This window comes from Pongo abelii, chromosome 11 (genome assembly GCF_028885655.2).
Source record: "Pongo abelii isolate AG06213 chromosome 11, NHGRI_mPonAbe1-v2.0_pri, whole genome shotgun sequence".
NCBI lineage: Eukaryota > Metazoa > Chordata > Mammalia > Primates > Hominidae > Pongo > Pongo abelii.
Window position 1 is genome coordinate 117,518,289 of NC_071996.2, and position 25,725 is coordinate 117,544,013.

The 25,725-nt window shown below is 34.5% G+C and overlaps 1 protein-coding gene across 4 annotated transcripts in view; it reads left to right on the plus strand.

The window, feature by feature from the left end:
- Nucleotides 1-25,725, plus strand: part of SPAG16 (sperm associated antigen 16) — a 1,150,408-nt gene that overhangs the window by 868,449 nt on the left and 256,234 nt on the right. For all 4 annotated transcript variants that reach the window (XM_024243621.3, XM_054549801.1, XM_054549802.1 and 1 more), the window contains one exon: nucleotides 21,682-21,808. In XM_024243621.3, coding sequence (XP_024099389.1) covers nucleotides 21,682-21,808 — 127 coding nt within the window. The remainder of the gene's footprint in view (nucleotides 1-21,681; nucleotides 21,809-25,725) is intronic.

The following is a 25,725-nucleotide window of genomic DNA, read 5'->3' on the forward strand; positions in this document are numbered from 1 at the left end:
AAGATTCACCTGTATGTATTTCATTTTTATCTGTAAATATTTCTAAAATGTAAATTTACATGGCAGTGTATTTTATTTTGTTTAGGAGGATTACAGATTAGCCAAGATGATTCCATAGCTCATGAAGATCTAGAATCATGTCTTACCCTTTTCCATACTGCATCAGTCCTGTCCTCTTCCTCACCACACACCCTCACCTGGCACTAGGCCATTCTAACAGGGAATGCTTGTCTGGGTAATACTTAATGAATGACTAATCATGTTTTCAAAACTCTTTATAAAAGAAGTTTCATCATCTTAAAGTATGTACAAATTTCTTTGGTCAGTTTGTTGTAACAAAATAAAAAGTAGACCAGTGGTGAGATAGAAACAGACTGTTCTAGAAAATAGGGTGGGTTAGAGCACCTTGATTAAATGTATTAAAAAGTGGTAGAATTTAGTATTTGGCAAATTGATATTTTAAAGCACTTAAATGTCCTTTAATTCTCAAGTTGAATCACCCATCATCATGGGTTGTTTTAGGAAGTAAAATTATCAGTGTAGGCTTCATTCAAATGTAAATAACTATGGCATAAGTGCCTCATTTAAAAATAGTTGTTCAGAAGAAAATAAGTTGGCGGGCAGGGGGAAAACCTCTCAAGTTATAATCATTTCAGGAAAATACATCCTGTGTATATGTCTATCTGTGTGTATGTGAATTACCCAGTTGGGTGGCCACATTAATTGTGCATATGTGTCATATTATGATTGCTTTAAGATTGGATGGGAGAGTTATTGGCATGTTTTAGTTAAATCTTATATTTCTCAGTTTAATTGAGAAAGCAACAAGAGAGATTTTAAAACTCTAAGCTCTACTCAAGGCTTTTCATTGTCTAGTTATGCTCACTAGTGAGCCACAACCTTCTCCACTGTCCCCTAACCCTTCTTATATTTACCCTCAACTTTGGCCAGTTCGAAGATTGCTGTGCCAAAATCAATTAATGTGCATCAAAATTGAATGAAAACACTCCAAAGAAATACCTTTAATCTGATTTACATATGCATGTATTCCTGTCTTCTTATCTAATGGATTTCAATTCAACCAGATTTAGTTTCAGATCCTAGCTATCACTTACCAGTTGTGTGAATTAGAAATAGCCTAAATTTTCTCGTATGTGATACGGTGATATTACCTAGTGCCTCATATATTCATCAAGTTTACCTTGTTGGATGCTAGATATTTTGTATTTTTACAAATAGTCTTGAGCTTTGTTCTGGAATGCTGTCAAGTTACTTAGAAACTGTTTAGTACTTCCAGATTTGTTAGGTGGGAAAGAAGCAGTGCTCAATCTAGGGCTAATTACTTCCCCGCTTTAGTAGCGGGGAAACTTCTTTGTCTTCTCATCTACCCAATGACCTCAAATCTTGAAATTTTTCATTCTGTCTGTTAGGACAGTCCTCACTCTCCCAGTGTAATCTGAACATCTTTTCATGTTCCCTCTAATCATTTCAGGTAGTTCTTCCTAGGCCCCTAAGTAATTTCCTCACAGGCATATGCCAATCATTACTGAGCTAAATACTAGAGGAGGTTTCTCTGCAGATCTCCAGGGTTTTCTCTGTGCAACTCTCACCTCACCTCTTCTGTACACTCTGCATTGCAAATTCTACCTGCCTTGGCATCCCTGGACCCTCAGCTTCGTTTCTTTAATTAGGGAGTCTGCTGTGCTTTATCTCAGTTCCCTGTCCTTGTGTTATGGGATAGAAATTGTCAAGGTAGTATGTCAACGTAGTCTTATGGCTCACTTCATTCGTTTTCATCTCTTGATGATTATTGCCCTTTGTTACCTAATATGCAGTGTCTTGTAAACCATTGTTTTCTATATTTTGTCCAGGTTTTTGGTTGTTTCAGGCAGGAGGATATACCTGATCCCTTTGACTCCATTGTGACTGGAAGTCTTTTTTTAGCATCTGTTTTTAAGTGTCAACAGATTTCACCAGAAGATATGCGATTGTAATAATAATAGCATTATTTTTAACATTTATAGTTAGCCCTTCCTCCTATACAAGATAAAAGTTGGCAATATGTTTGAAGAAGACCTTAATTATAGTTCTGCTTGGACCATGAATTTCATGTGAAGGCTTAGACAAATCCCTTAATTTCTCAAGACTTTACTTTTCTATTCCATGGAATACTTTGATCTGGAAAACTTTTATATTATCTTTCAGAAATATATTGATAATCACTAACATTTTCTTTAGAAATTGAGAAAAACTATAGACTATGAATGCATCACTTATAAGGCTTTTTAGAGAAGCAAGAATTTATTTTCAACACCTGGTTTTTCTGAAATCTGAAAGATTCTTTGTGACTCAATACTTACCGGTACTAACAAAAAACCATGAGATCTGTAGAGGAGAAAAGAAGAGCTTTATTTTCTTAACAATAATCTCAAATTGGGGAGGCATAGCCTACAGTACAAGTGAGTGTGCCTTCCAATGAACAAAGTGGGGGTCTGGCTTAAATAGAGAAAATTATCACCCCAGTTCTCAACCAAATCCATTTATGCAAATGAAGCATTCAAACTTATTCATTTCTGGTTGGTTGAAATAGATAAGCCCTGATGGGCTGGCTTCCAAGCCCCAAACTAGAAGTCTCTGGTCAGATGTTTTTTTTTAAGCAGCCGGTGTGAGAGTTTGAGGGTCGTGGCCACAGTTTATCTTGACAACAACAGAAACTGGTTTGGATTAATCATAGAAAGGGAGGTTTTGTGACACTTTTACAACAACTTTCTGAGAATACGGAGTACTTTCTGAGAACACAGCTCCCTCGCTTGGCTATGGCCACCTGGTTCTGTATTAACTTTGAGAACCTCAGTCAGCCATGCAGACTTCATTTTGTCTGTTGGCCGGAGGCATGCTTTAACACTAGCAAACACCACAGCAAACCTGAGATCTTTCTTCTGACATACAGAGTGATGCCAAACTGTAAAAATTTAATACCACTCGCTCTTCAGATGTGGAGTAGTAAGCTTCAATTTGACTTCATATCTCTATGGTTTTATTTCTTCATATTCCAGAAACCCTACTGCCCTACTTTGACATTACAGTATGTTACTATGTAAATCTATCATAAGGTATTGCTGCAATGTGACAAGTCACATCGGCAGAAAACACCAAGGGCCTATAAGACAAAGATCTCATACATGAATATCTGAAATAATGCCAATGATGACACTGAAAATGAAGTAAACTTACATGAGAGTCAGAACATTTTTTTTTAGTGCTTTTAGAAGAGGCTCATTGCCAGAGGGAGAATGCATCAATTTCATATGCCGTGTAAGGAATTTCCATTTCTCCTTGAATAAAACGTTAGTTTCAAAAATTGTCTTTAGAGGAGAAAGACTCTCTGTGATTTATTAAACCTTCTTCTCCCCTTCACCTTCAGAAATCCACTAATTTTGCATCATATTTGGCAGCCAGGAAGTTGGGCCAGTCTATATTCAATTCCTTCAGGACTGTGCTTTCAATTTGGCATCTGCAAAATAAGCATTATGTTAGGTGTCATGGGAGATTCAAACAAGTAAAGATCTAGTCCTTTTTCTTGATAAACTAGGCTAGGTGTGGTAGCTCAAACTTCTGAGAGTTTGACAACAGTCTGAGAAACATAGTGAGACCCCATCTCTACCAAAAAAAATTAGCTGGGCATATTGGCATGCACCTGTGGTCCTAGTTGCTTCGGGAAGCTGAAGTGGGAGGATGGCTTGAGAGCAGGAGTTTGAGGTTACAGTGAGCTGTGATCATGCCACTGTACTCCAACCTGGGTGACAGAGCAAGACCCTAACTCAAAATTAAAAAAAAAAAAAAAAGAATCAAACTCTGTCCACAAAGTAGGTAACTATTTGTTTGTATAAGGTAACATGTTATAAGCGCCAAAAGTGGCTAACTAAAAGTCAGTGGAGAAAACTTGTATTTACACAAAAACCTCTACATATAGTAGCTTTATTCATAACTGTGAAAACTTGGAAGCAACCAAAATGTCCTCCAGTAGGTGAGTTGATAGAGAAAGTATGGTACATCCAGACAATGGAATGTTACTCGGGACTTAAAAAATAATGAACTATTAAGCCATGAAAAGAGATGGAGTAAACTTAAATGCACATTACTAAGTGAAATAGCCACTCTAAAATGGCTACATACTGTATGATTCCAACTATGTGACATTCTGGAAAAGGCAAAACTGTAGAAACAGTAAAAAGATCAGTGGTTGCCAGGGGCTGGAGGGAGGGAGGGATGAATAGACAGGGCATAGACAATTTTTAGGGTGGTGAAAATACTCTTATAATGATAGTTACACTTGTCTAAACCCATAGAATGTACACCACCAAGAGTGAACCCTAATGTAAACTGTGAACTTTGGATGATGAAGATGTGCTAATGTAGGTTCACCAATTATAACAAGTGTACCACTCTGGTGGCAGATATTGCTAGTGTGAGATGCTATGCATGTGTAGGGGAGACAGGACATACGAGAAACCTTTATACTTTCCTCTTAATTTTGCTTGGAACCTAAAACTGCTCTAAAAAAAATAAAGACTTTAAAAATAATCAGTGGGTATATTGGGTATAATTCTTGAAAGAGTTCTATCACAAATATGAGAAGTTTTGCTTTGACTTTCCAGGTATGGAAATAATGATTCATTCATTCATTTGTTCAAATATTTACTAAGTATATAATATAAACTCAAAACTGAATGTGTAAATGATCTGGAACAGTACTGTCCAATAGAACTTTCTGTAATAAAAAGATGATTTTTAATCTAAAATGTCCAATGTGATAGGTGCTAGCTACATGAGGAAATTTTTAACTAATTAAAAGTAAATAAAACTGAAACTTCAGTTCCACAGTTGCTGTAGTTACATTTAAAGTACTCAATAGCCACATGTATTAAACAATGGTCTAGGATAAAAAGACGGGCATGTATATAAGAGACTGCAGTTTTGTAACATGAATTTATGGAAGCAAGAGAAGGAATACATTGTGTCACTTAGAGGACTTTAGAAGAAGTTGTGTTTGAGCCAAGTTTTAAGAATGGTTGATATTTACCAGAAAAATAAATAAGGAATGAGTATCCCAGTCAGTGGAAACAGTAGGAAGAAAAGCATGAGGACTTGGTGTATTTGAGGAATAGCCAATACAGTAACATATGGGGAAATTTAAGGAAGATGATAGGCAGGAAGGAGGCAGATCAAATTTGCATTTGAGAGTCTCAAATTTGCATTTAAAAATGACTGTCATGGCTGGGCCTACGCCTTGTAATCCTAGCACTTTGGGAGGCCTAGGCGGGCGGATCACCTGGGATTGGGAGTTCGAGACCAGCCTGACCAGCATGGAGAACCCAGTCTGTACTAAAAATACAAAATTAGCCAGGCATGGTGGCAGACGCCTGTAATCCCAGTACTGGGATGGCTGAGGCAGGAGAATCACTTGAACCTGGAAGTCGGAGGTTGCAGTGAACTGAGATCGTGCCATTGCACTCCAGCCTGGGCAACAAGAGTGAAACTCCATCTCAAAAAAAAAAAAAAAAAAAACCTGCCGTTAGTATAGAGCAAGGTTTGGCAATACTGATTTTATGGACTGGTAATTTCCTGTTGGAAATGGGGGCTATTTCATGCATTATAAGACTTTTATCAGCATCCCTGGTCTCCATCAACTGAATTCCAGGGGCACTTTCTAGTTGTGAAATCAAAGATGTCTCTAGACATTGCCAGATGTCCTCTGGGAAGAAAAATCACCTCTATTTGAGAATCTTTGCTGTAAAAATGGCCTTCCAAGGCTGGGTGTGGTGGCTTACGCCTGTGTACTTTGGGAGGTCGAGGAAGGCAGATCACTTAAGGTCATGAGTTCGAGACCAGCCTGGCCAATGTGACAAAAATTCTCTACTAAAAATACAAAAATTATCCTGGTGTGATGACGCATGCCTGTAATCCCAGCTACTCAGGAGCCTGAGACAGGAGAATCACTTGAATCTGGTAGGTGAAGGTTGCAGTGAGCTGAGATCACACCACCGCACTCCAGTCTGGGTTACAGAGCGAGACTCCATCTCAAAAATAATAATAAAATAAAATAAAATAAAATAAATAATAAAATGGCCTGCAAAGATAGAGGGTTGAAGTGAGGAAGTTCACTGCATGTGTCCCAGTGCGAGATGATGACAGGCTGAAATAAGGGATTTTTGGAGGCAAATTTCAACGGAATAGAATTGGAAAGGAAAGAGATGGAGAATGGGATAACAAGCTCTGGTGATTGCCTGGAGTTTGGATCCTTTTGTTGAAATGGAAAGTGCAGCAGAAGGCTCAAGTTGAGGAAAAGATTAATTTGGCTTTGAACAGGATGACATTGAGGTACGTGGGGAACTTCCAAGTGAGAAATGCTTTTGGTAATTGGAAATAAAGACCTGGAATTTAAGAGAGAGTTGTGAATTGGAGATGTAGATTCAAGAGTCATAAACATCTTAATAATCGTTGAAATCATGAGAATACTCCTTTGTGCTTCCAGCAATCTGGACTTAATGACGACTCATAGTTTCTGACTGATCTCCAAATCCACGCTTTTTGAATCAATTCAACACATAGCACCCGTTCTTTCCTGATTTCATATATGAAAAGACTTTGAAGTCTACACTGGCCTATTTACTGTTAGCACTTCTGCCTCAGGGCCCTTGATCTTGCTCTTCCCGAATCACTCTTCATTCTCACAGCACAACTTGGCCCCACAAATGCATTAGGCCTTAATTCAAAGGTCACACATTCCTAGTCTTGACAGGCTATTTGTATTTCAACACCCTGTCTGCCAAACATTCCTTGTCTACATTTTTAAAAATTCTCCATAGCTTTTAACGTTTAACATACCACATATTTTACTGATTTATTTAATTTATTATATATTTCTTTACAGAAGCATGCCCGTTCCGTGAGGCTTGTCCACCACTTAAAACTATGCCGAACCCTTGCAGGCTCCATAAATATTTGTTTGATGAATGAAGAGATAGGTTTTCTATAGAGTGAGACAAATTTGCCCGAATTCAGTCAACCTCTTACTTATAACAAACTTGAATACCACAAAAAAGCAATCTTCACTTGTTTTTCAGGATCTCAGAGACACAATCTTGCACTAGGTAATACCTTCTTAACTTACCGAGACTAATGGCCTTCAACATTCCCTTTAACGTATCGATATTTATGTACAAAACACATAAGAACTTTTTTACATCATATGTAAAATTTACATTCCTCAGTATGAGCTCCAGAAACTTTGGAATTTTTACCCATTGTTAATCTCATCATTAATTCACCACATTCCCCATGGAGTAGTATGTTAATTTCTGCTCTGACATTGTGCCATCTTCAATAAAAATGACGCCTTCCTGCCTTCTCTTCATTAATATTTGTCCATAATCTTAATCTATCTAAAACATTACATTTCCAGAAAGCTGTATTCACCTGATGAATTTATCCTAGGGTTCCGCTCCTAGAAGATACTTTCTTAGATTCTACAGTCTTGAATTAGGTGATCAATTTGTATTCTAAACAATACCTCCTTCTAGCATTTAATTCTTCTATTGTAATTGCCTAGTTACTCCTCTCTGTAACAATCAGCCGGAAGCTTGTTGAGGGCTTATATTCATTGTTTTTCTCCCTCTTGGTCCAAGCCAGGGTCACAGTATAGTTCAGTAAATATTAGTTGCTTTATATACATTGTCTTTATTTCTAGTTACTCTTCTGCCTTGTCAATTTAAACACCTGCTTGCTTGATTTGTTCTTTGTTAATACATGTGGTACTTGTTGATATGCTCTTAAAGCTCTATTAGCTGTTTTGGTGTGTTTTACCTCAATAACAAAGTATACATGTTTATGCACCTAAGTGGTTTCATGGGTGCTGTAGTTTGGATGTCTGACCTCTCTAAATCTCATGTTGAAATTTAATTTCCAGTGTAATGGTGTTGGAAGGTGGGACCTAGTAAGAGGTGTTTGGGTCGTGGGAGCAAATCTTTCATGAATAGATTAATGCCTTCCCTGAGGGAGGGGATGAGTGAGTTCCTACTCTTATTTCCCACAAGAGCTGGTTGTTAAAAATAACCTGGAACTTCCTCTCTCTGTCTCTCTCTCCCTCTCTGTCTCTCTGTCTCTTTCTCTCTCTCTCTCTCTCTCTCTCTCTCTCTCTTGCTTTTCTCTCTTGCCATGTGATCTCTGCACACACTGGCTCCCCTTGCCTTCTGCCATGAACAGAAGCAGCCTGAAGCCCTCACCAGAAGCAGATACTGGCGCCTTGCTTCTATAGTCTGCCGATTGCAGGCATATCGGAGGCTGGGCAATTTATAAAGAAAAGAGCTTTGTGTGACTCACAGTTCTGCATGTTACACAAGAAGTATGGTCCTGCCATCTGCTTTTGGTTAGGGTTTCATGGAGCCTCCACTCATGGCAGAAGAGGAAGGGGAGCTGACAGGTAGAGAAGGGGAGTGTAGATGTCACATGGCGAGAGAGAGGAAGAGAGAGGGGGTAGTGCCAGGCTGGTTTTAACAAGCAGCTCTCACAGAAACTAATAGAGTGAGAACTCACTCACTACAAGAATGACAACAAACCATTCATGAGTGAGCCACCCCTATGACTCAAAAATCTCTCATCATGCCCTACTCTAACATTGGGGTTCATATTTCAACATGAGACTTAGTGGGGCCACACTAACCGTATCCAAACCATAGCATCAGGTTTTGAATTCTGAGCCTGTGTTTTGCTAACCAAATGACTCTGGGCAAGTTTAATAACTTAAACCTTGGTTGTCTCACTTGTAACATTGAGCAGTACCAGTACCTAACCGTAGAGATGTAGAGTTAAATGAGATAGTACATATAAATCACTTTGTACAAGTTATTGTAATGAGGTAGTGCTCTGTTGTGTACTTTAGCTGCTCGGTAATTATTTTTGAGATTTCCAGCTCATATCCATGGAGCATGATTGGTGATATGGTAGTTGTTAATGCCTAACAGACTGATGATGGCATAGGAAAGAAGTATACACCCAAAATTACAAACTTATCCACATCTTTCCAGTGCTCTATATTTCCTCCTTCTTTATACTTGAACTTTCTAAGCATTCCCAAATCTTACCTTCTCTTTCCATTCTAATTCCATAATTTCTTTGCTTTATTTGTGCCATTAGAGTACTGAGGAAATGGTGTAATGAGCTATTGGTTAATGCTGCATAGGCCTGTCCTAAGAGACATGCTAATGTATCAGTACTAAAAATGTTTGAAATACTAATTTTCCTCCTAATGAGCCTAAACATTTTATTATAGTTATACCTTAATACCAAGTTGCAGGTCATTACCTTCACATATTGAAGGCAGCTGATGTTTCCTGGACTTAATGTCTCTGCCGTTTGCTTGATGACCCCTCTTACTCGCCCATCTTGCATAGCAGAATTTTAGAAAATAAAAATTAGATCACTTGACAGGTACTGTGTGTGATGTTTTGATTTCATTATTTCTTTATTAAAAAATATTTTTCTGATGATAAAAATTAATGTATGATAATTTCATGAAATCTAATCTTTTAAATTGAAAAGAACAAATAAAATTAATGTGCATTGGCTTACTGCCTAAAGATAATCATTTCTGATTTATTTTCAGCATATGCTTTGTGTATACATACAACATAGACAATTTTGCATGCTGCTATTTTCACTGAACTACATATTTTTTGTCATTAATAATCTTTGACAATGCCATTATAATAGTTTAGTTATATATTTATATATGTTATCTAATAACATATATATTTGGAAATGCCAAAATAATAGTTTAGCTATATAATTATACATGTTATAGTCTTATATATTTATGTATATATATATATGTGTTATCTATTGATAATTTTTTATGTTTCTACAGTTTTAGCTTATAAATAATAGTGTGAGGAACATCTATGTGACAAATTTTTATCCTATTGACTATTTAATGTATCCTATTGACTATTTAATGTATCCTAATGGGGAAATATTTTCTATATTTTTAAACATTTGTGATATACTATACTCGTTTTGAAAAAATAAAATGTAATACAGTGGATAAAATCTTGGACTCTGAAGTTAACCATACATGGGCTTGAATCCACACTCCAAATCATTCTAACTAGGTAATTTTAGGGAAGTCACTTTACCTCTTTAAACATTATTTTCCTCATTTGTAAAATATAGTTGTTGCACATAAAAAATAATCCTATAAATATTGAGCATATGTCATGGCAAAAAACTGTTAATTTTAGTTATCAATTACTACATCCACCAGTAATACAAATCTGATTGTATTGCAGTTTTATCAACATCAGTGCTGTCATTAAAAATCTCTTCTAATTTGGTAGAAAAAAATAGGACATGTTAATTAAAAAACCCCAAATCAAACTAATTTAAGCAAAATTAGGGTGTTCATTGGCTCTATAGAGGAGGGAAAGATCACTCCCACTGCCTTTTTATTCTTATGTGGGCTCTTTGGCTGGTCCAGGAAGTGAACTGATATAACAGATGAACAGCAGAAAAGCACACAAGTTTTATTAATTTTACATTTACATGAGGATTTTAATCAGAGAGCAAAGTCCAAAGGAATGGCCAAAGGAAAATGCTTTTATATTTTTTAGACAAAAAACATAAATTTGTAAAGAAATTACAGAACAAGGGGACCTGGCTAGGGTAGTAAGTTCTAGGGGAGATACTAGGAGATACATGAGAGGTGTAAAGCTAGTAGAAGATAAGGGTTATTTGGGGGAGATTATTTATTCAGGCCTGTTTCAAGGCTAAGTTCCAGTATCTGGTGATAAGAATTCTTCTCACGCCCTGGTACTGGGAAAGCACCCCTTGCAAAAGAATATTTAAGGCCTGCTGCATGCAGGAAAAGACAATTCAGCCATTCTTTTTCTGAAACTATAATTTCTCCAATGTTTTTATCTCAAAATAGTCAATATACCAATTTGGCATATTTGAGGACCATACATCCTTTATTTCTTCAGCTCACAAACCTAGACTTCAGACCGAGCAGGTGGCAACTGGCATTTAGATTTGGCAGGAACCAAAACTCAAATACCACCTGACTTCCTGAATGGTCTTACTCTTATCAGTTTCTTAATTTTACTAGACCTGAGCATCAGAAGGAAGATTACACATGTATATGCGTATTACACATTTTCTGAAACCTTTTAATTAGAGAGGAAATAGCTTATCTCTCTCACATTCGTTTGGAAAATATAGGGAAGTAATCTTATTGCTCCTACCTGAGCCAGATTCCAACCCCTTAAATAATGACTCCATCCAGGGAGATGAGTTTCTATGAGGACACCAGCTACAGTTTAGGAAATGAGAGGCAGTTCTTCAAAAAAAGTGAGATAGCAAACCTATGACTGCTAGAGTGATCTTGGGCTGGGTAACCAAGCTAAGTGGATCTACTCCAAATAAGCCACTGTTTGAAATTGTTTCACTAAACTATATTCCTAGGGTCAGTGAAAAGGTTTTCAGGTGTTTGATCATTCTTTCTTTGGTCTAGGTCTCATTTCAAGAGCAATATTTATATTGTCTTAGTGATTTTCCTCTTTATTTCTTGTATTGCTTTTTGTCATATTTAAGACAATTTTTTCAAACTTTATAGCCAGTTGATTTTAAAATTTATTTTGTTCTGGAAATGCCATTTTGCTGAAGAATTCACAATTAACATTAAGTCCTTCATAGCATTTGGTGTGGTTTCTTTAATCGCTACCATATTTTTAATTATCCCCTTTTCCCTGTTGTTGCTTAATTATGACTTTTTTCTTTGTGATTATTTTTGTCTGTTTTTGACAAACCTTTCCATTTGTCTGTCTATATATTCTTTTCAAAGAGCGACTTTTGATTTTGTTGATGTTATCTCTTATTATTTTAATAACTGTTTAATTTTGCCTCTCATTGGTCATATATTAATTATTTCTACCTTTCCTATTCTGTAGAAAAGAGCATCTTCAATTTAATTTTAATATACTGATTTTAAATTTCTCTTTTTAAAAAAATGCATCTGAAATTATAAATTTTTATTAATAATGGCTTCAGCTTCCTTCAACAAATATAATATGAATTCCTTCATTTGGATTAATTCTGAGCACTGAACTCTGAGCTTTTCTTCCTGCTCAAATTCCTTTCTAAGAGCTTGGGTAAAGTCAAGCCTACGAGCCTTAACCTCTTGTTAACCAGGCCTTTTCTGAGGCCTGTTTGAAGCCCAGTGTACTGTGGCTTACTTTCCAGCCTGACTCTAGCATGGCATCACATGACAGATAACAGACCCTTTATCTTAACCTAAGCATTTGTTTCTACTGACTCCAAGTATTTAGACAAAGCTTAACTCTTTCAACCAATTGCTAACTAAAAAATCCGAAAACCCACCTATGACTTATAAGCCTCTACTTGAAGATGTCCTGCCATCTTGGGCCAAACCAATGTGTATCTCCCACGTACTGATTTATTATTTTACCTGAAATTCCTGTCTCCCTGAAATGTATAAAACCAAACTGTAACCTGATCACCTCAGGCACACTTTTACAAGATTTCTGAGATTGTGTTTCCCCAGCATGTGGTTACTCTCATGGGCTCAGAATAAATCTCTAAATATTTTGGCAGAGTTTCCTTTTTCTCTTTTTTTGTTTTTGTTTGTCACCAGTTCCAAACTTGTAATTTACATTGTGTTTTTTTCTTTTAGCTTCCAAACTGTTTTTTAAACCTTTGGTGTTATTTTTAGTTTCCAGTTTAATTGCATCATCATAATAAAATGTGGCCTTTATAACACTTCTTTGTCATTTCTTGAAACTTATTTTGTGGCTTATCACATACTTCACATATATTTGATGATATTATATATTTGGCAAATACTGTTTTCCATTTTAGTTCAAGCTTTATTTTTTGAAGTGGTGGTAAAATGTTGTATATCTTTGCTTTTTTGCATTATCTATCATTCTGATGGACTTGTATTACAATCTTCCCCATTATTTGGGAAAATAATTTATTTTTATACTCATGATAACTTTTAAAATATTTTAAAGCATCATTCGTCTTTACATATAAATTTATTAGTTATACCTTGTGGCTAGAGTATTCCCTTTATTATTCTTTAGTAATAGACTCTAGTAATTTCTTTTCTGTAATTATTTTTTTCTGACACTGATATTATTCTACAAGCTTCTTAGGAATTAGCATTTAATGATTTTATCCCTTTATTTTCACTCTTGAATATTTTGGGAATTTTGTTATTGTTTCTGCTTGTTTTTAATGTTCCTCTTGTAAATTGCCCATAGTTGTATTCTTTATTGTTTAAACTATTTTAGTTGTTTCTTACTTTTAATTGTTAAGTATATCCCATTTGTGTGTGTGGGGGGGGGTTTGGGGGGTGGGGGGATGTGACAGAGAGAGAGATATGTATATTTCTGTATTGGTATTGCCATAACAATAACTTGTATTTTCTTTTAATCTTGTTTTATTTGCTTCTTTTTAACTTATTTTCTGAATTTTGCTTAAGATAAGATTTAGATTAGGTTAGGGTTAGAACTAGAGTTAGGGTTTGAATTCAGCATTTTGTCTTTGATTTTAACTATATCAACTTTGATTAAAAATTACTGAATTTTTGGCTGGGCACGGTGGCTCATGCCTGTAATCCCAGCACTTTGGGAGGATCATGAGGTAGGTCCACCTCATGATCCACCACCAAGGTAGGTGGATCATGAGGCCAGGAGATCGAGACCATCCTGGCCAACATGGTGAAACCCCGTCTCTACTAAACATACAAAAATTAGCCAGGCACGGTGGCGTGTGCCTGTAATCCCAGCTACTCAGGAGGCTGAGGCAGGAGAATCACCTGAACCCAGGAGGCAGAGGTTGCAATGAGCCAAGATCACGCCACTGCACTCCAGCCCAGGTGACAGAGTGAGACTCGGTCTCAAAAAAAAAAACAAAAAAATTACTGATTTTTTAAATATTTGTGCTCACCATTATATATTTTGACCCATGCTATACTTAGGATTTTACTTTTTCATGGTGAGATATAAACATTAATACTTCTTTCCATAAGATATTTAGATTTAAACATTTTTATTCATTGAATGAAAATGCATTCAATCCAAAGTGATATTTAACTAAAGCATAGAATTTTAGGTTGAGGTTTTTTTCCCCCAGTACAATGAGGACATTATCCCACTGGTTCTAATATCTACTTAAAAAATTAATTGAAATGTCTTTAAAATATTTTAAATAGGTAATCTGTCATTTTTCACTTGTAGGTAAATGTCTCTTTGTCCATAATATCCCACATTTTTCATTACACTGTGTTTAGGTGCAGTTTTATTTTTATGCATTATGCTCAATATTTGGAGTGCAATTTTAGTCTTGATATTATATTTTTCTTCAATTCTGGAAAAGTTTCAGCCATTACACCTTCAGATACTGCTGTTCTGACTGTCTTTACATTATCTTCTTTTGGAATGCTTATAAAACATATATTGGAATATGTAACTCCACCCCCACCCTCAAGTCTCTTAATGGTTTACATGCTTTTATCTTTTAATCTCTGTGTCTACAATCTAGCTAAATTTTCCAGATTGTAGTATTCCAATCCACTAACTTTCTTTTCAACTTTGTCTAGAATAGAGTACATCCTATCTATAGAGCCCTATTTCTTCAATGACTAACATTTTAATTCTCTTGGATTTCTTAAGTCATTTTGGATTGTGTTTGTTTCATTTCTTTTTCTTTAATGAGTATTAGCTCTTTATTCAAATCTTTGAGACTCACACTTTAAAATCTTTTTCAGTCTTTCATAATTTTAATCTATACAGATCACTTTTATCTTCCAATTATTGACTATATTAGCTTTAGATCTCTTTGCATGTTATGGAAAATTTTTGGTAGCTTCTTTTGAGTAAGTAAAAGGTCTGATCATCTCTTTTAACTCCCTTTATTTCTTTTCCTCTTTCTTTGTGCTTACCCTTCCATAACTTTCAGTATTGTAACTATCTCCTTTGCCCCAGGTCTCCCAGGCCCCTAGTTCCAGGGTGACCTAGGATAGGCTTTACGTTTAATATAGATGAAACCTGCCCTCTGGTTTTGAAACCACAGATCCTGTCACTGAGTGTGCTACTTGGTAAATGTCCAGGTGGCGAGACTGTGTGTTAACTCTAGAGTCCTTAAATGTATAGATTCACAAAAATTGTAGCTTCAAACAGCATTAGCCGGCAACTTTTGTCAGCTTCATTTTGTCAGGAAATCTTACCCCAGCCATGGTTTTAGCAGTAAGTTGATGTTTATCTTCCATCTGACACAAAGCTCTCTTAGTCTCTTTATTATTCCGCACAAGCTGAATGACCAGTCTGCTTCCAAACCCAAAACCCAGAGCCTATGTTTTCATCCCTATTCTCTATTTTGTGTTTCTGTTCTGTTTTTACTTAGTGCATAGTATGCCTGTCATCCTGTCCTCAAACTCTTCAAGGCCTCATACTTTTAAAAATCGTTTTTTAGCCTCACTCTGTCTTTGAGACATAGTACAGCTTAATGACTCTAAAGCCAAATGGTCTTAAATCCTGGCCATTTCTTTTTTAACTGTGTGAGCTGTAGGCAACTTAATTAAGCTTTCTGTGGCTCAATTTCCTCATTCATAAAATGGAGGTGATCACCTATTCCATCATAGTTTTGGGTTTTTTTTTTATTACCTGATATATATATATATATCTGTATACAATTGCTTGGAACCCTGAGTGACACATAGTAATTACCCAGTTAGTGTTAGCTATTACTAGTTTTTAATTGTCTCATTTCATAGTTATCTTTTAAGACCATCTTGACCAGCGTCCTTCCATAAATTATTTAATTCTTCTAGAATATATTTAGTTTTATATTATGAGGTAGAATCACGTTTGACTCACCATATAGTTGTGAGAGTCAACTGTGACATTATTTACGGGTGTGTTATAAGATAAGCTATAAAGCATTATTTATGCAAATGTATGATTTTGAGTCTTATGATCACAAAAACATTTTTTTCTGAGTTTTAGCTCATTTAAATTTCTATATTTGTGAAAACATTCTTTTAAATTACATAAAATCCACATTGATTACTCTCTACTTTCTTTATATTTATTCATTCAATTAGTGATTTAAAATCAAATACCTAACATGTAGCAGGAACTGTGCTGGGTGCTAGAGATTCAGTGTTAAAGAAAGAGCTCCAGACCTAAATGGAAACTTTTTTGAGAACTTTCCATGCAAACACATTTATTACCTTCCCTTTCTCAGTATCAGTACTTGTACCAGTGACATATTTTAAAGTCTCATGAGACTGGGCACAGTGGCTCACGCTTATAATCCCAGCACTTTGGCAGGCCAAGTTGGGAGGATCACATGAGGCCACAGGTTTGAGACCAGCCTGAGCAACGTAGCGAGACCCTGTCTATAAAAAAAATTTAAAAATTAGCTGGGGGTGTTGACAAACACCTGTAGTTTCAGCTACTTGGGAGGCTGACGTGGAAGGATCACCTGAGCCCAGGAGTTTCAGATTATAATGTTGAACTGCAGTCCACCCTGGGAAACAGAACAAGACCCTATCTCAAAAATAAGATTTAAAAGTAAATAAAAGAAAATGAATTAAAAGCTCATGAAATAAATAGTAATATGTTTGGCAATGATATTTGAATAATATATAACTGTTATCTTTGAGGAGTTTAATTATTTGTAGTTATTCACATTTAAAGTATTAAAAGATTATAAAAATACACAAAAATTTTTATAAATGATGTAACTCCCCATTTAATCATTGTACATGTATATTATATACTTTAATGTAACCACAGTTTGGCATAAATTTTTCCGTGTTTTACATTGGTTTTATAGTTGTTATTTTAATGGCTTTATAATTATTTATCTAAGGTATTCATGTACTCATTCTACAATTATCTATTGAACATGAACTATATTTTATTCTAGGTCACTAGAATGTAATGCTAAACAAACAAAGCAAAGTTCCTTCACTTGGTGTTTACAACATTCTCATGTATAGATAGTTGATGTACAATCATTCATTTAATTTTTCTAGTATGCAGTATAACTCTTTGACAACAGAATATTATATATATTCTATTGTTCAGCCTTGAGGAATCATTGAAGAAAGGAAACAATGTCCTGGGCCTAAAATGTTTTTACTGTTTAGTAAATTGACTTTCCAAAAGAAAAAGGTATTTATATATATAACGTATATGTATATAAAACCCAGCAAGTTGAACCAAGAAACTACTTAGCTGACTCATCAGGATGAAGGTTCAAACTACAATCAAATTGGACCTGAGTCTTCCAAAATAGGTTAATATCCCATTTCTTTTAGAGATGCAATATAAAGACATAGGGACTTTCATATAAAAAAATTATATTACTACATAATATTTCTTAACCTGAGCACTAGCCCTGTAATCCTAAAAGTTAGGATAATGCCCAAGTTTGAAATATTTGTTTTAAAAAATTATACAAAGCCGTAAGATATGTTTATATTAAGGAATACTATTGGCTTATAAAATAGTATTTTAATTATTTATTGAAATTATTAATGACCTCATTAACATTCCAGTTTTCTCCTTTTCTTTCTTTGTTTTACCATATGTAAATACGTTTGGAACCTCTGTGCAGATAGATAGTAGTTCAGTCTGCTTGTCTGTCTGCAGCTGTTGATAACAAGTTTGCATAAAAGTTGCCTCGAGCAGTTTTCTGAATCCACTACAGCCCAAGGTTTACTTCTTCCATATTAGATTATTATTGCAAATTTCACTTGCTTCCATTTTGTATTGATAAATAATGCTACATTAGTTTTTTCATAATACATTTTTCTTTATAATAAAGTTCAGAAGTAATATTAAAAGTTTCAAAAGTTTGGACATTTTTGTGATCCTTGATACCTATTGCTAAATTTTTCTCTTATAAATTCTCAGCAGTCTAGATGAAGCTAGATTGATCTTATGTTATTCTACTCTCTAATTTATTATTAACTTCATGTCTATATGGTTTTCTCATTATAGGATCTTTAATTTGGTGGTGGGAGGGTTAACAGAGGCAATCAGGAGTGATGACTATTCATTTTCATCTCAGCTGTACCCTTTGTCCACTTGGCTAAATTCTACTGGCATAATTAAATTCATTTGAGTCTTATGACCACAAAGCATTTTTTTGGGCTTTGGCTCAGTTAATATTTCTATATTTTTGAAACAAATTATTTTAAATCACATAGAGTCAACGTTGATTACTCTTCATTCCCTTTGTATTCATTCATTCATTCATTCATTCAATTGTTTATTCAAAGACCAAATGTCTAACATGTAGTAAGAACTATACTGGATGCTGCAGATGCAGTGTTACAAAAACAATCATAGATCTCAATCTGAACTTCTTTGAGAGCTTTCTGCACATCCACCTTCAGCACCTTCCCATCCTCAGGATCAGTACTGCTACCAATGATAACCAGAATTGCATTTTAGAGATTTCCAAACCTCTTGAGTCTTGACTCTCATTGTGAAGCTTCCCCAGCCATGTGGAACTATAAGTCCAATAAACCTCTTACTTTTGTAAAAAAGAAAAAAAAAAAAAAAAAGATTGTCGTGAAATCTCACCTGTCTTTAAAAACATTTTCTTTGAAATATTTCTTAATTTACGTTAAATGCCTTAAACTATAGCTTGACTGTCATAAATTGTAGATAAAATGACTTTTCCCTAGGTTGTCAACTAATCTCCTTCCCACATCTCTCCATCTTCACACCCCTCAAAACTCAAACTACATAGTTTGGATTAACAACATTCTAGTTTATTCTGTCTCGAGGAAGGAGATCGGCAGATGGCCCTCCAATTTTCCTGAAATGGGAGAAAGAAGAAGGATGCAGGGCATTAGAATATTCTAAGTATTGATTCTGGATTCTCTGCCTCTTCCATTTCTTTCTGTCTTGTAAGTGATTCAGACCCATCAGGATTAGAATTAATATTCACCACAAGACTGCTTTGGAAGGACTTGGACCAAAATAAAACTTTTAGGTAACCTTTGAGGAAGCATTACTCATCTATCAGCTTAACAAATATTTGGTTGAGCTCTGCTATGCTCCAAACACTGTAATAGACACTACATCTGCCTCACTAGCTAACTGGATATATAGTTAAGCTGTTCTTCCATTACCAAGTATCTTTCAGTTATCAAATCTAAATGCAAACTTATTTCTATTACTTAAAATATTACCATATTTGGCTGGGTGCAGTGGCTCATGCCTGTAATCCCAGCACTTTGGGAGGCCGAGACGGGCAGATCATGAGGTCAGGAGATCGAGACCATCCTGGCTAACACAGTGAAACCCTGTCTCTACTAAAAACACAAAAAATTCGCTGGGTGTGGTGTCAGGCGTCTGTGTAGTCCCAGCTACTCAGGAGGCTGAGGCAGGAGAATGGCGTTAACCCGGGAGACAGACGTTGCAGTGAGCCAAGATCGTGCCGTTGCACTCCAGCTTGGGTGACAGAGCGAGACTCCATCTCAAAAAAAAAAAAAAAAAATTATCATATTCATTTTACCATAATGCATACTTTGTTATGGCTTTTAAGTTTCTAAGGCCATGGAAAAAGTCTAGCTAAAGGATGTCAGTTATTCAAAATTGCTTAAAGTTGCTATGTACTAGTTTATTAATGAAGCATTTAGCACAGTACCTGGCTCATTAAAAGCATTTCATAAATATTGACTCACTTTCATATTATCAAACTATTGAGCTTGATCATTTGACAGCAATAAAAGTTTCAAGTATTAAATGTAAAAATATTAAAACTATTTACCTACTCATTTTCACACAATAACAATGATGAAACTATTTTTTATTGTAAGTATACTTCCTCAAATTTTAACATTCAATGGGATAAAGTATACTTTAAAATTTTCTTTAATTCATAGACTCCAGACAACAAAAGACCATCAAGTCCATCCACCTGCCTGTGGTGAGAGGTGCATCCAGATTAAATTCCGATAAAAACTTACCTACTCTGTTCCTAAAATTGAAAAAATTTCCATTCTGTGACTTCTATCAGATCATTGAAAGCCCTTGTATTTGGAAAGAATTCTTTCTAATTTCTAACATTAATATTCCCTGCTGATACTGAGAACTGTTCTTTCCTTTTCTGAAATGAAATTCACTGATTCCTCACAATTCTTATAATACATGTTTACATATTTGAGGACATTCCAAGTTCTCCATGTTCCTTTTAAGTCATAAAAAAGATTAAGCATCTCATTTATTAGATTGGGGACAAGGCTGTTGTATTACTCTGCCAGTGACAACACTTATAGAATTTTAAAACTAATTGCATTCATTGCATTACTGGTGTGTTTAGAGAAAAACAGTGAGTCCACTTGAACTGTAATACAGGATGTAATATTTTTACAGAAAGAATAGAAATCAAGGAGTAAGTGAGAAAATATGTGAGCTAGTTTAGAATGATAAGGAAAATTATATGATAATTAAGGTATTAACATTAACATTTTAAATAATGTTAGGGAGAAAATGAGAGGATGGTTTTTAAGTTGACATTAAAAAATTTGAACTGCAGCTGAAAGGGAAACTGTACATCAAATGGGAAACAGTATATTGATGTTTTGTAAACACAATTGATGATTTTAATGTGGCCAATACGCATTCAATTTGTGAGTGGACAAAGAAATTAAATGACCAGAATGATGAGAATGAGTGAAGACTATGAGTTGCTGGGGAGCAGAAACCCCTCTTATTCACCAGCATATCTCCAATTTCTGTCACAAAGTAGATGCTCAATAAACATTTCCTGAAAGACCAGCAGGAGGCATGTAGACAGACCCTGGGCTCTGAACTGATGAGCCTGGGCCGCTGCTACTATGCTGCAAAACTATCTCTCTCCACCTTCCATTGCCATATCACTTGAATCCATTCACCCTTCCTTCTGTTTTCCTTCCCTTTTATCCAATTACCTTCTTCCTTGTTCCACTACATGTTACCAAAGCAAGCCCAACTATGTTTTCTGAGAATTTTGACTAACAGACTACAATAGGCACCATTTTATTGCCATCAACTTCACCTGGTCCCTGTCGTTCTACTGCTATGACGATATTCTTCTCTCATTGTGTCCATTTTTCTTCCTACCTCTTTTTGTTTTTTCTCTATTTGAGGTATAAATTATCAATGCTAACTAATTGCAAGCATAAAAGCTGAGATCTGCATGTGGTATAATTTTCCCACATTCACAGTTTTTATGTGTCACATATATCATATGCGTGATGTGATATATGTATATATATGCAAATTATGAGTGTACATGGTTTTGTTTTGTTACATCTTCTAATGTAGTTAAAATGAAAATGCTTGTCTGAAACATTAACTCCAAAAACTTAGTGTAGGATTTTATATATTAAGAATATCATTTTAATAATTTTATGTCCAAAATAAAGTTATTAACAACTTCTTGTTAATTATTTAGAGGAATGTATTCTTATGGCTGTAATAAAATTGTAACACTTACCTTTTGTCTATAGGTTACTATATGTATTTGTATATATGTAGTGTGTGTATATATATATGTATACATATAGACACATTTTGTTTATCTTATATTTTGAAGGGTCACATGATAGCATCCTGTGATGCCTGTGGGGTTACAAAGCTATGGGACTTTCGGAAGCTGTTACCAATTGTGTCCATCGATATAGGTCCAAGTCCTGGCAATGAGGTGAATTTTGATTCATCAGGTAGGATCATTTTTTGTCTAATGTTTCTGACTAAGCCAATAACATTACTATTTGCTTTGAAACTATTTTGTTTCTACTTAAATGTATGTATTTCTATGTAAATGTCTGTTCTTAATATTACATTATATTACATTACATTAAGATATATTTTATCATGTTATATATAGCATGTCATATGAAAGAATTATATTCATATATTTAAAGTCAGAAATAATAGTGGTGATAATATGTACTAATCTAGATAGCATAGGTTTGTTAGCAGTGCCACGCAAAATGTTCAAACCTCCATTCCTCAGAATCACCATCCAAGGTAAGCAAATTCAATTTTCTAAAGGCAAAATAGCTAAGAGTAGAGAAGAATAAAAGTTTAGCAAAAATGAACTTGAAACATTTTTAGTGTAATAATTTAATGTTAAAAATTTAATGAATTACCCCATATTGTCTAGAGTTTACAATTAATTTGAGATAAACATGTATCTTATTGTTGCAATTATGTACTGTGCATTCTATAATGTTATTATATTTAGTTTTTATTCCACAATGATATAAGTATTATCAATTAGATAAAATATTTTATCCTTGTTGATGAGGAATAGTGTAGCAGCTGATTTTATGAACCACACAATAATTCCAGTTGTCCATTTATAGGGTTAAAAATACAGTTCCATCTGCATCTTTAATGACAGAGTTTACTAATGTATATACGTTATTGAATAATATATGTTTTCTTTGTTATTGTGATTCATGTTTTAAACTATTTTAAGTTTTGAGAATATTTTGAATCTTTGAGCATTATTTGTGGTAAATCAAAGTTGTGGAGATAGCAAAAACTTGATTTTAGGTAAGGAAGTAAAGAACAAATATGAAGAAAAATTTTTTTTAAGAGTCCATGTTAATTCTTTAGTCCAGAAAGTATGAATATGCCAGGAGTAATTCTAGAGCCAGAAGATAATTGTGTGTTTCTTGGGACTGGTTTCATAATATTGCTATCACATATCTGAAATTTAGAAAATGGTAAGTTTGTCTTCTTAACAAACTTTAAGTTATATTCCCATTACAGATTGGCCTATGAACCACACTAGTAACAATGGCTTCTTTAAAAATGTTTAGTAATATTCTTGTTTAGACATTTATGGTCTGCCAGAATTAAAAAAAAAAAAAAACACTCTTCAAAATAAAAGTCTCAACTATGGGAATTTCATCTTATATTGCAAAAGCCTATTAAAAGGTCAATTTCTAGTTTTTGACATATAAAATCTACATTGACACCATAGCTCTAAAGGAGCTCTACAGCTTTCACTTGGTTTTCATAAACATTTCACATCCTTAAATCCCTTTTTATTATCTTGAGCTAGCATTCAAGTATTCATGTCTTTGAATTTTGAACTCTGAAATTTCAAAACTTTTGTCTGTACTTTCTAATAGTAGAAGTTAAAAGGTGCTTTGAAATACCATACAATTAATAATAGCCATATATTTTATTGTCATTAAATATGTTGCCACTTACTCTTTGCCATCCTTGTCATCCAGCCCAAAAGTTATTTGCATACTTAGATAAACATGATTTTAAATAAATTTCAGTACCTATCTTCTGTCATACAGATGAGTGTGATTTTAAGGCCCTTGGCACATCAAACCTATTTTTTTCTCTGCATGACTGAAATATACTTGGTGATACACTAATATGAAGAAAAGCATAAGAATCAGCAGTAGAACAGTGAGAAACATCAAAGACAACACGTATGAACAAGGGACTCTAATGAAAATACTTTATCAGTCTGAAGGAATATGATTTCAACCTGACCTTCCCATCCCTTTGACCATTTCTTTAAGGAACATACCATAATAAATTTTAGTTCCATGTGTGTGAGAAATTACTGTCATAAGGATTTTCTCATTAAATAATGAGAAATCTGTGCTTCTGTACAAGACAAGTCCTCAATGACTCTTCATTTAAAAGGTTGAAATATATCAAAAGTTGAAGAAACTAGGGAAAACAAACATAAAATCTAATGAGAGAATGAAGAAAGAGGTGAAAGTCACAAAGTTAAGTGCTAGAAATTATGTTCATCTCAAGAGAGTAAAGAAGAGTGCAAATTAAGAGCCAAACAAAATTGAAATAAGGATGGGGCACATAGGTCTCTTCTAATTGCATTTATTCAGGAAAAAAAATGACTTAAAGGGAAGTATAACAAAATTGTATCATGAAAATATGAGAATAAAATCAAATCTAATTTAGTAATCTCAAAATATACATTCATTTGAATATACCTTTATTTATTCCCAGTGGCAAGCCAATACAAGCCTATATGATGTAATCATTTTCAAAAAAAGCAAGAATATAATTGACACTACTGGCAATAATGAACATGTATTGAGGGCTCACATTAGTTATGTCTAACCATTTTTTCTAGTCAAAACTCTGTGACAGAACTAAATTGTGCAGTTACATACACCTAGCGTGTTATTTGTCACAACTTATATAATGTGAGTCCAGGCAATGGTCTGCTGTCTCTGCTGTGCTCTCGGACTATTGAAAACACACATGTAATGTCATCATAATGTTATGTAACACATGTGGAATTATAAATAGCATCCTGTCTGAGATATTTCATATAAGGAATGTGAGTGGTTATTAGATACTTTAAGTGGCCATTACACAAACAAAAGTTGCTAATAATATTTAATGTCTCTGGATCAGTTTAATTTAAGGGCGTCTCAAGTTTGTGAGGTGTACTGTTTAAAAAGAGTTGTTTTCTTATGAAACGACAGATCTTTATAAATAAGGGATTTCTTATCACTGCAAATCCAACACGGTATAGAAATAAATTGAAAGTAGAGGTCATTAAAAGGCTGAAACTGTCATCTATAACCTTAAATTTCAAATTTTGATGTATAACAAAATTTTCTCATTATTTATTAACCTCATAAGTAAATATTGTTATTGTGGATTTATAAAAGTATATATGTACTAATAAATAGTACCTTATCTGTCTTAAAACAGAGATTATTCACAGAGTATCATTTTTAAAATGTAGCTTTGGCAAAAATGTTGGAAAACCAAAGGTGAAGAAAAAGAATATAGACTATATATTTCCGACCCTTAGGTTTAATCACATGTCAGCACCTTTTAGACTTTAGGCACATTACCTATTTCTCCTCATGGAAATAATGGAAGAGACAATTGCCTTGCAGTGTTCTAATGTGGACTCAAAGGGATAATGATATTCTATAATAAGAAACTCAGCGTCTTCATCTACCATGTTTTATCCTAGCGCTGAAGGGGTCTGAGAGGTCAACTCATTCATTTTAGGGGTGAGAGAAATTAAACATATTGGTGCACAAGAAAGATGCCTGAGGCTGGGTGCCACTGTAGAAGGTTTCTAGGGAAAGCGTAAATATTAATAAACAAATAATAAAAGAAACAAGGATCAAAACCTCACTTTTATGTAATATTAAAAATTGCTTAATCAGTAAAGTTATATGTAATGTGATATATACATATATATTTTAAATCAAGATATAAACACATAGGAATCACCCCCTAGAGTTTAGCTTTTCCTGTTGCTGTAAAAAATCAGCCTCTCACACATTTAAAAAGTTGTATGTGGCACAGCATTATTCACATAATGTTTTATTATCAAATACATTGCTTGTGACAAACACAGATACACACGTATAGTAGTATATATTTATATCCCAAGTATTTGTGAAGGGATAAGTGCTCCTTTCTCATTAAACAGAAAGCCTCCTGGTAATATAATGCTACACGTTTTTGTGAACATTCTCTACCTAAATGATACCTCTCACTTGGCCTACTCAAAATGCCATATGTTTTATCATTCAAAAATTTATTGCTATTTCAGAAAATGGTAAATGGAATTGGTAGTGAAAGTAATAAAAATGAACCATGAGAA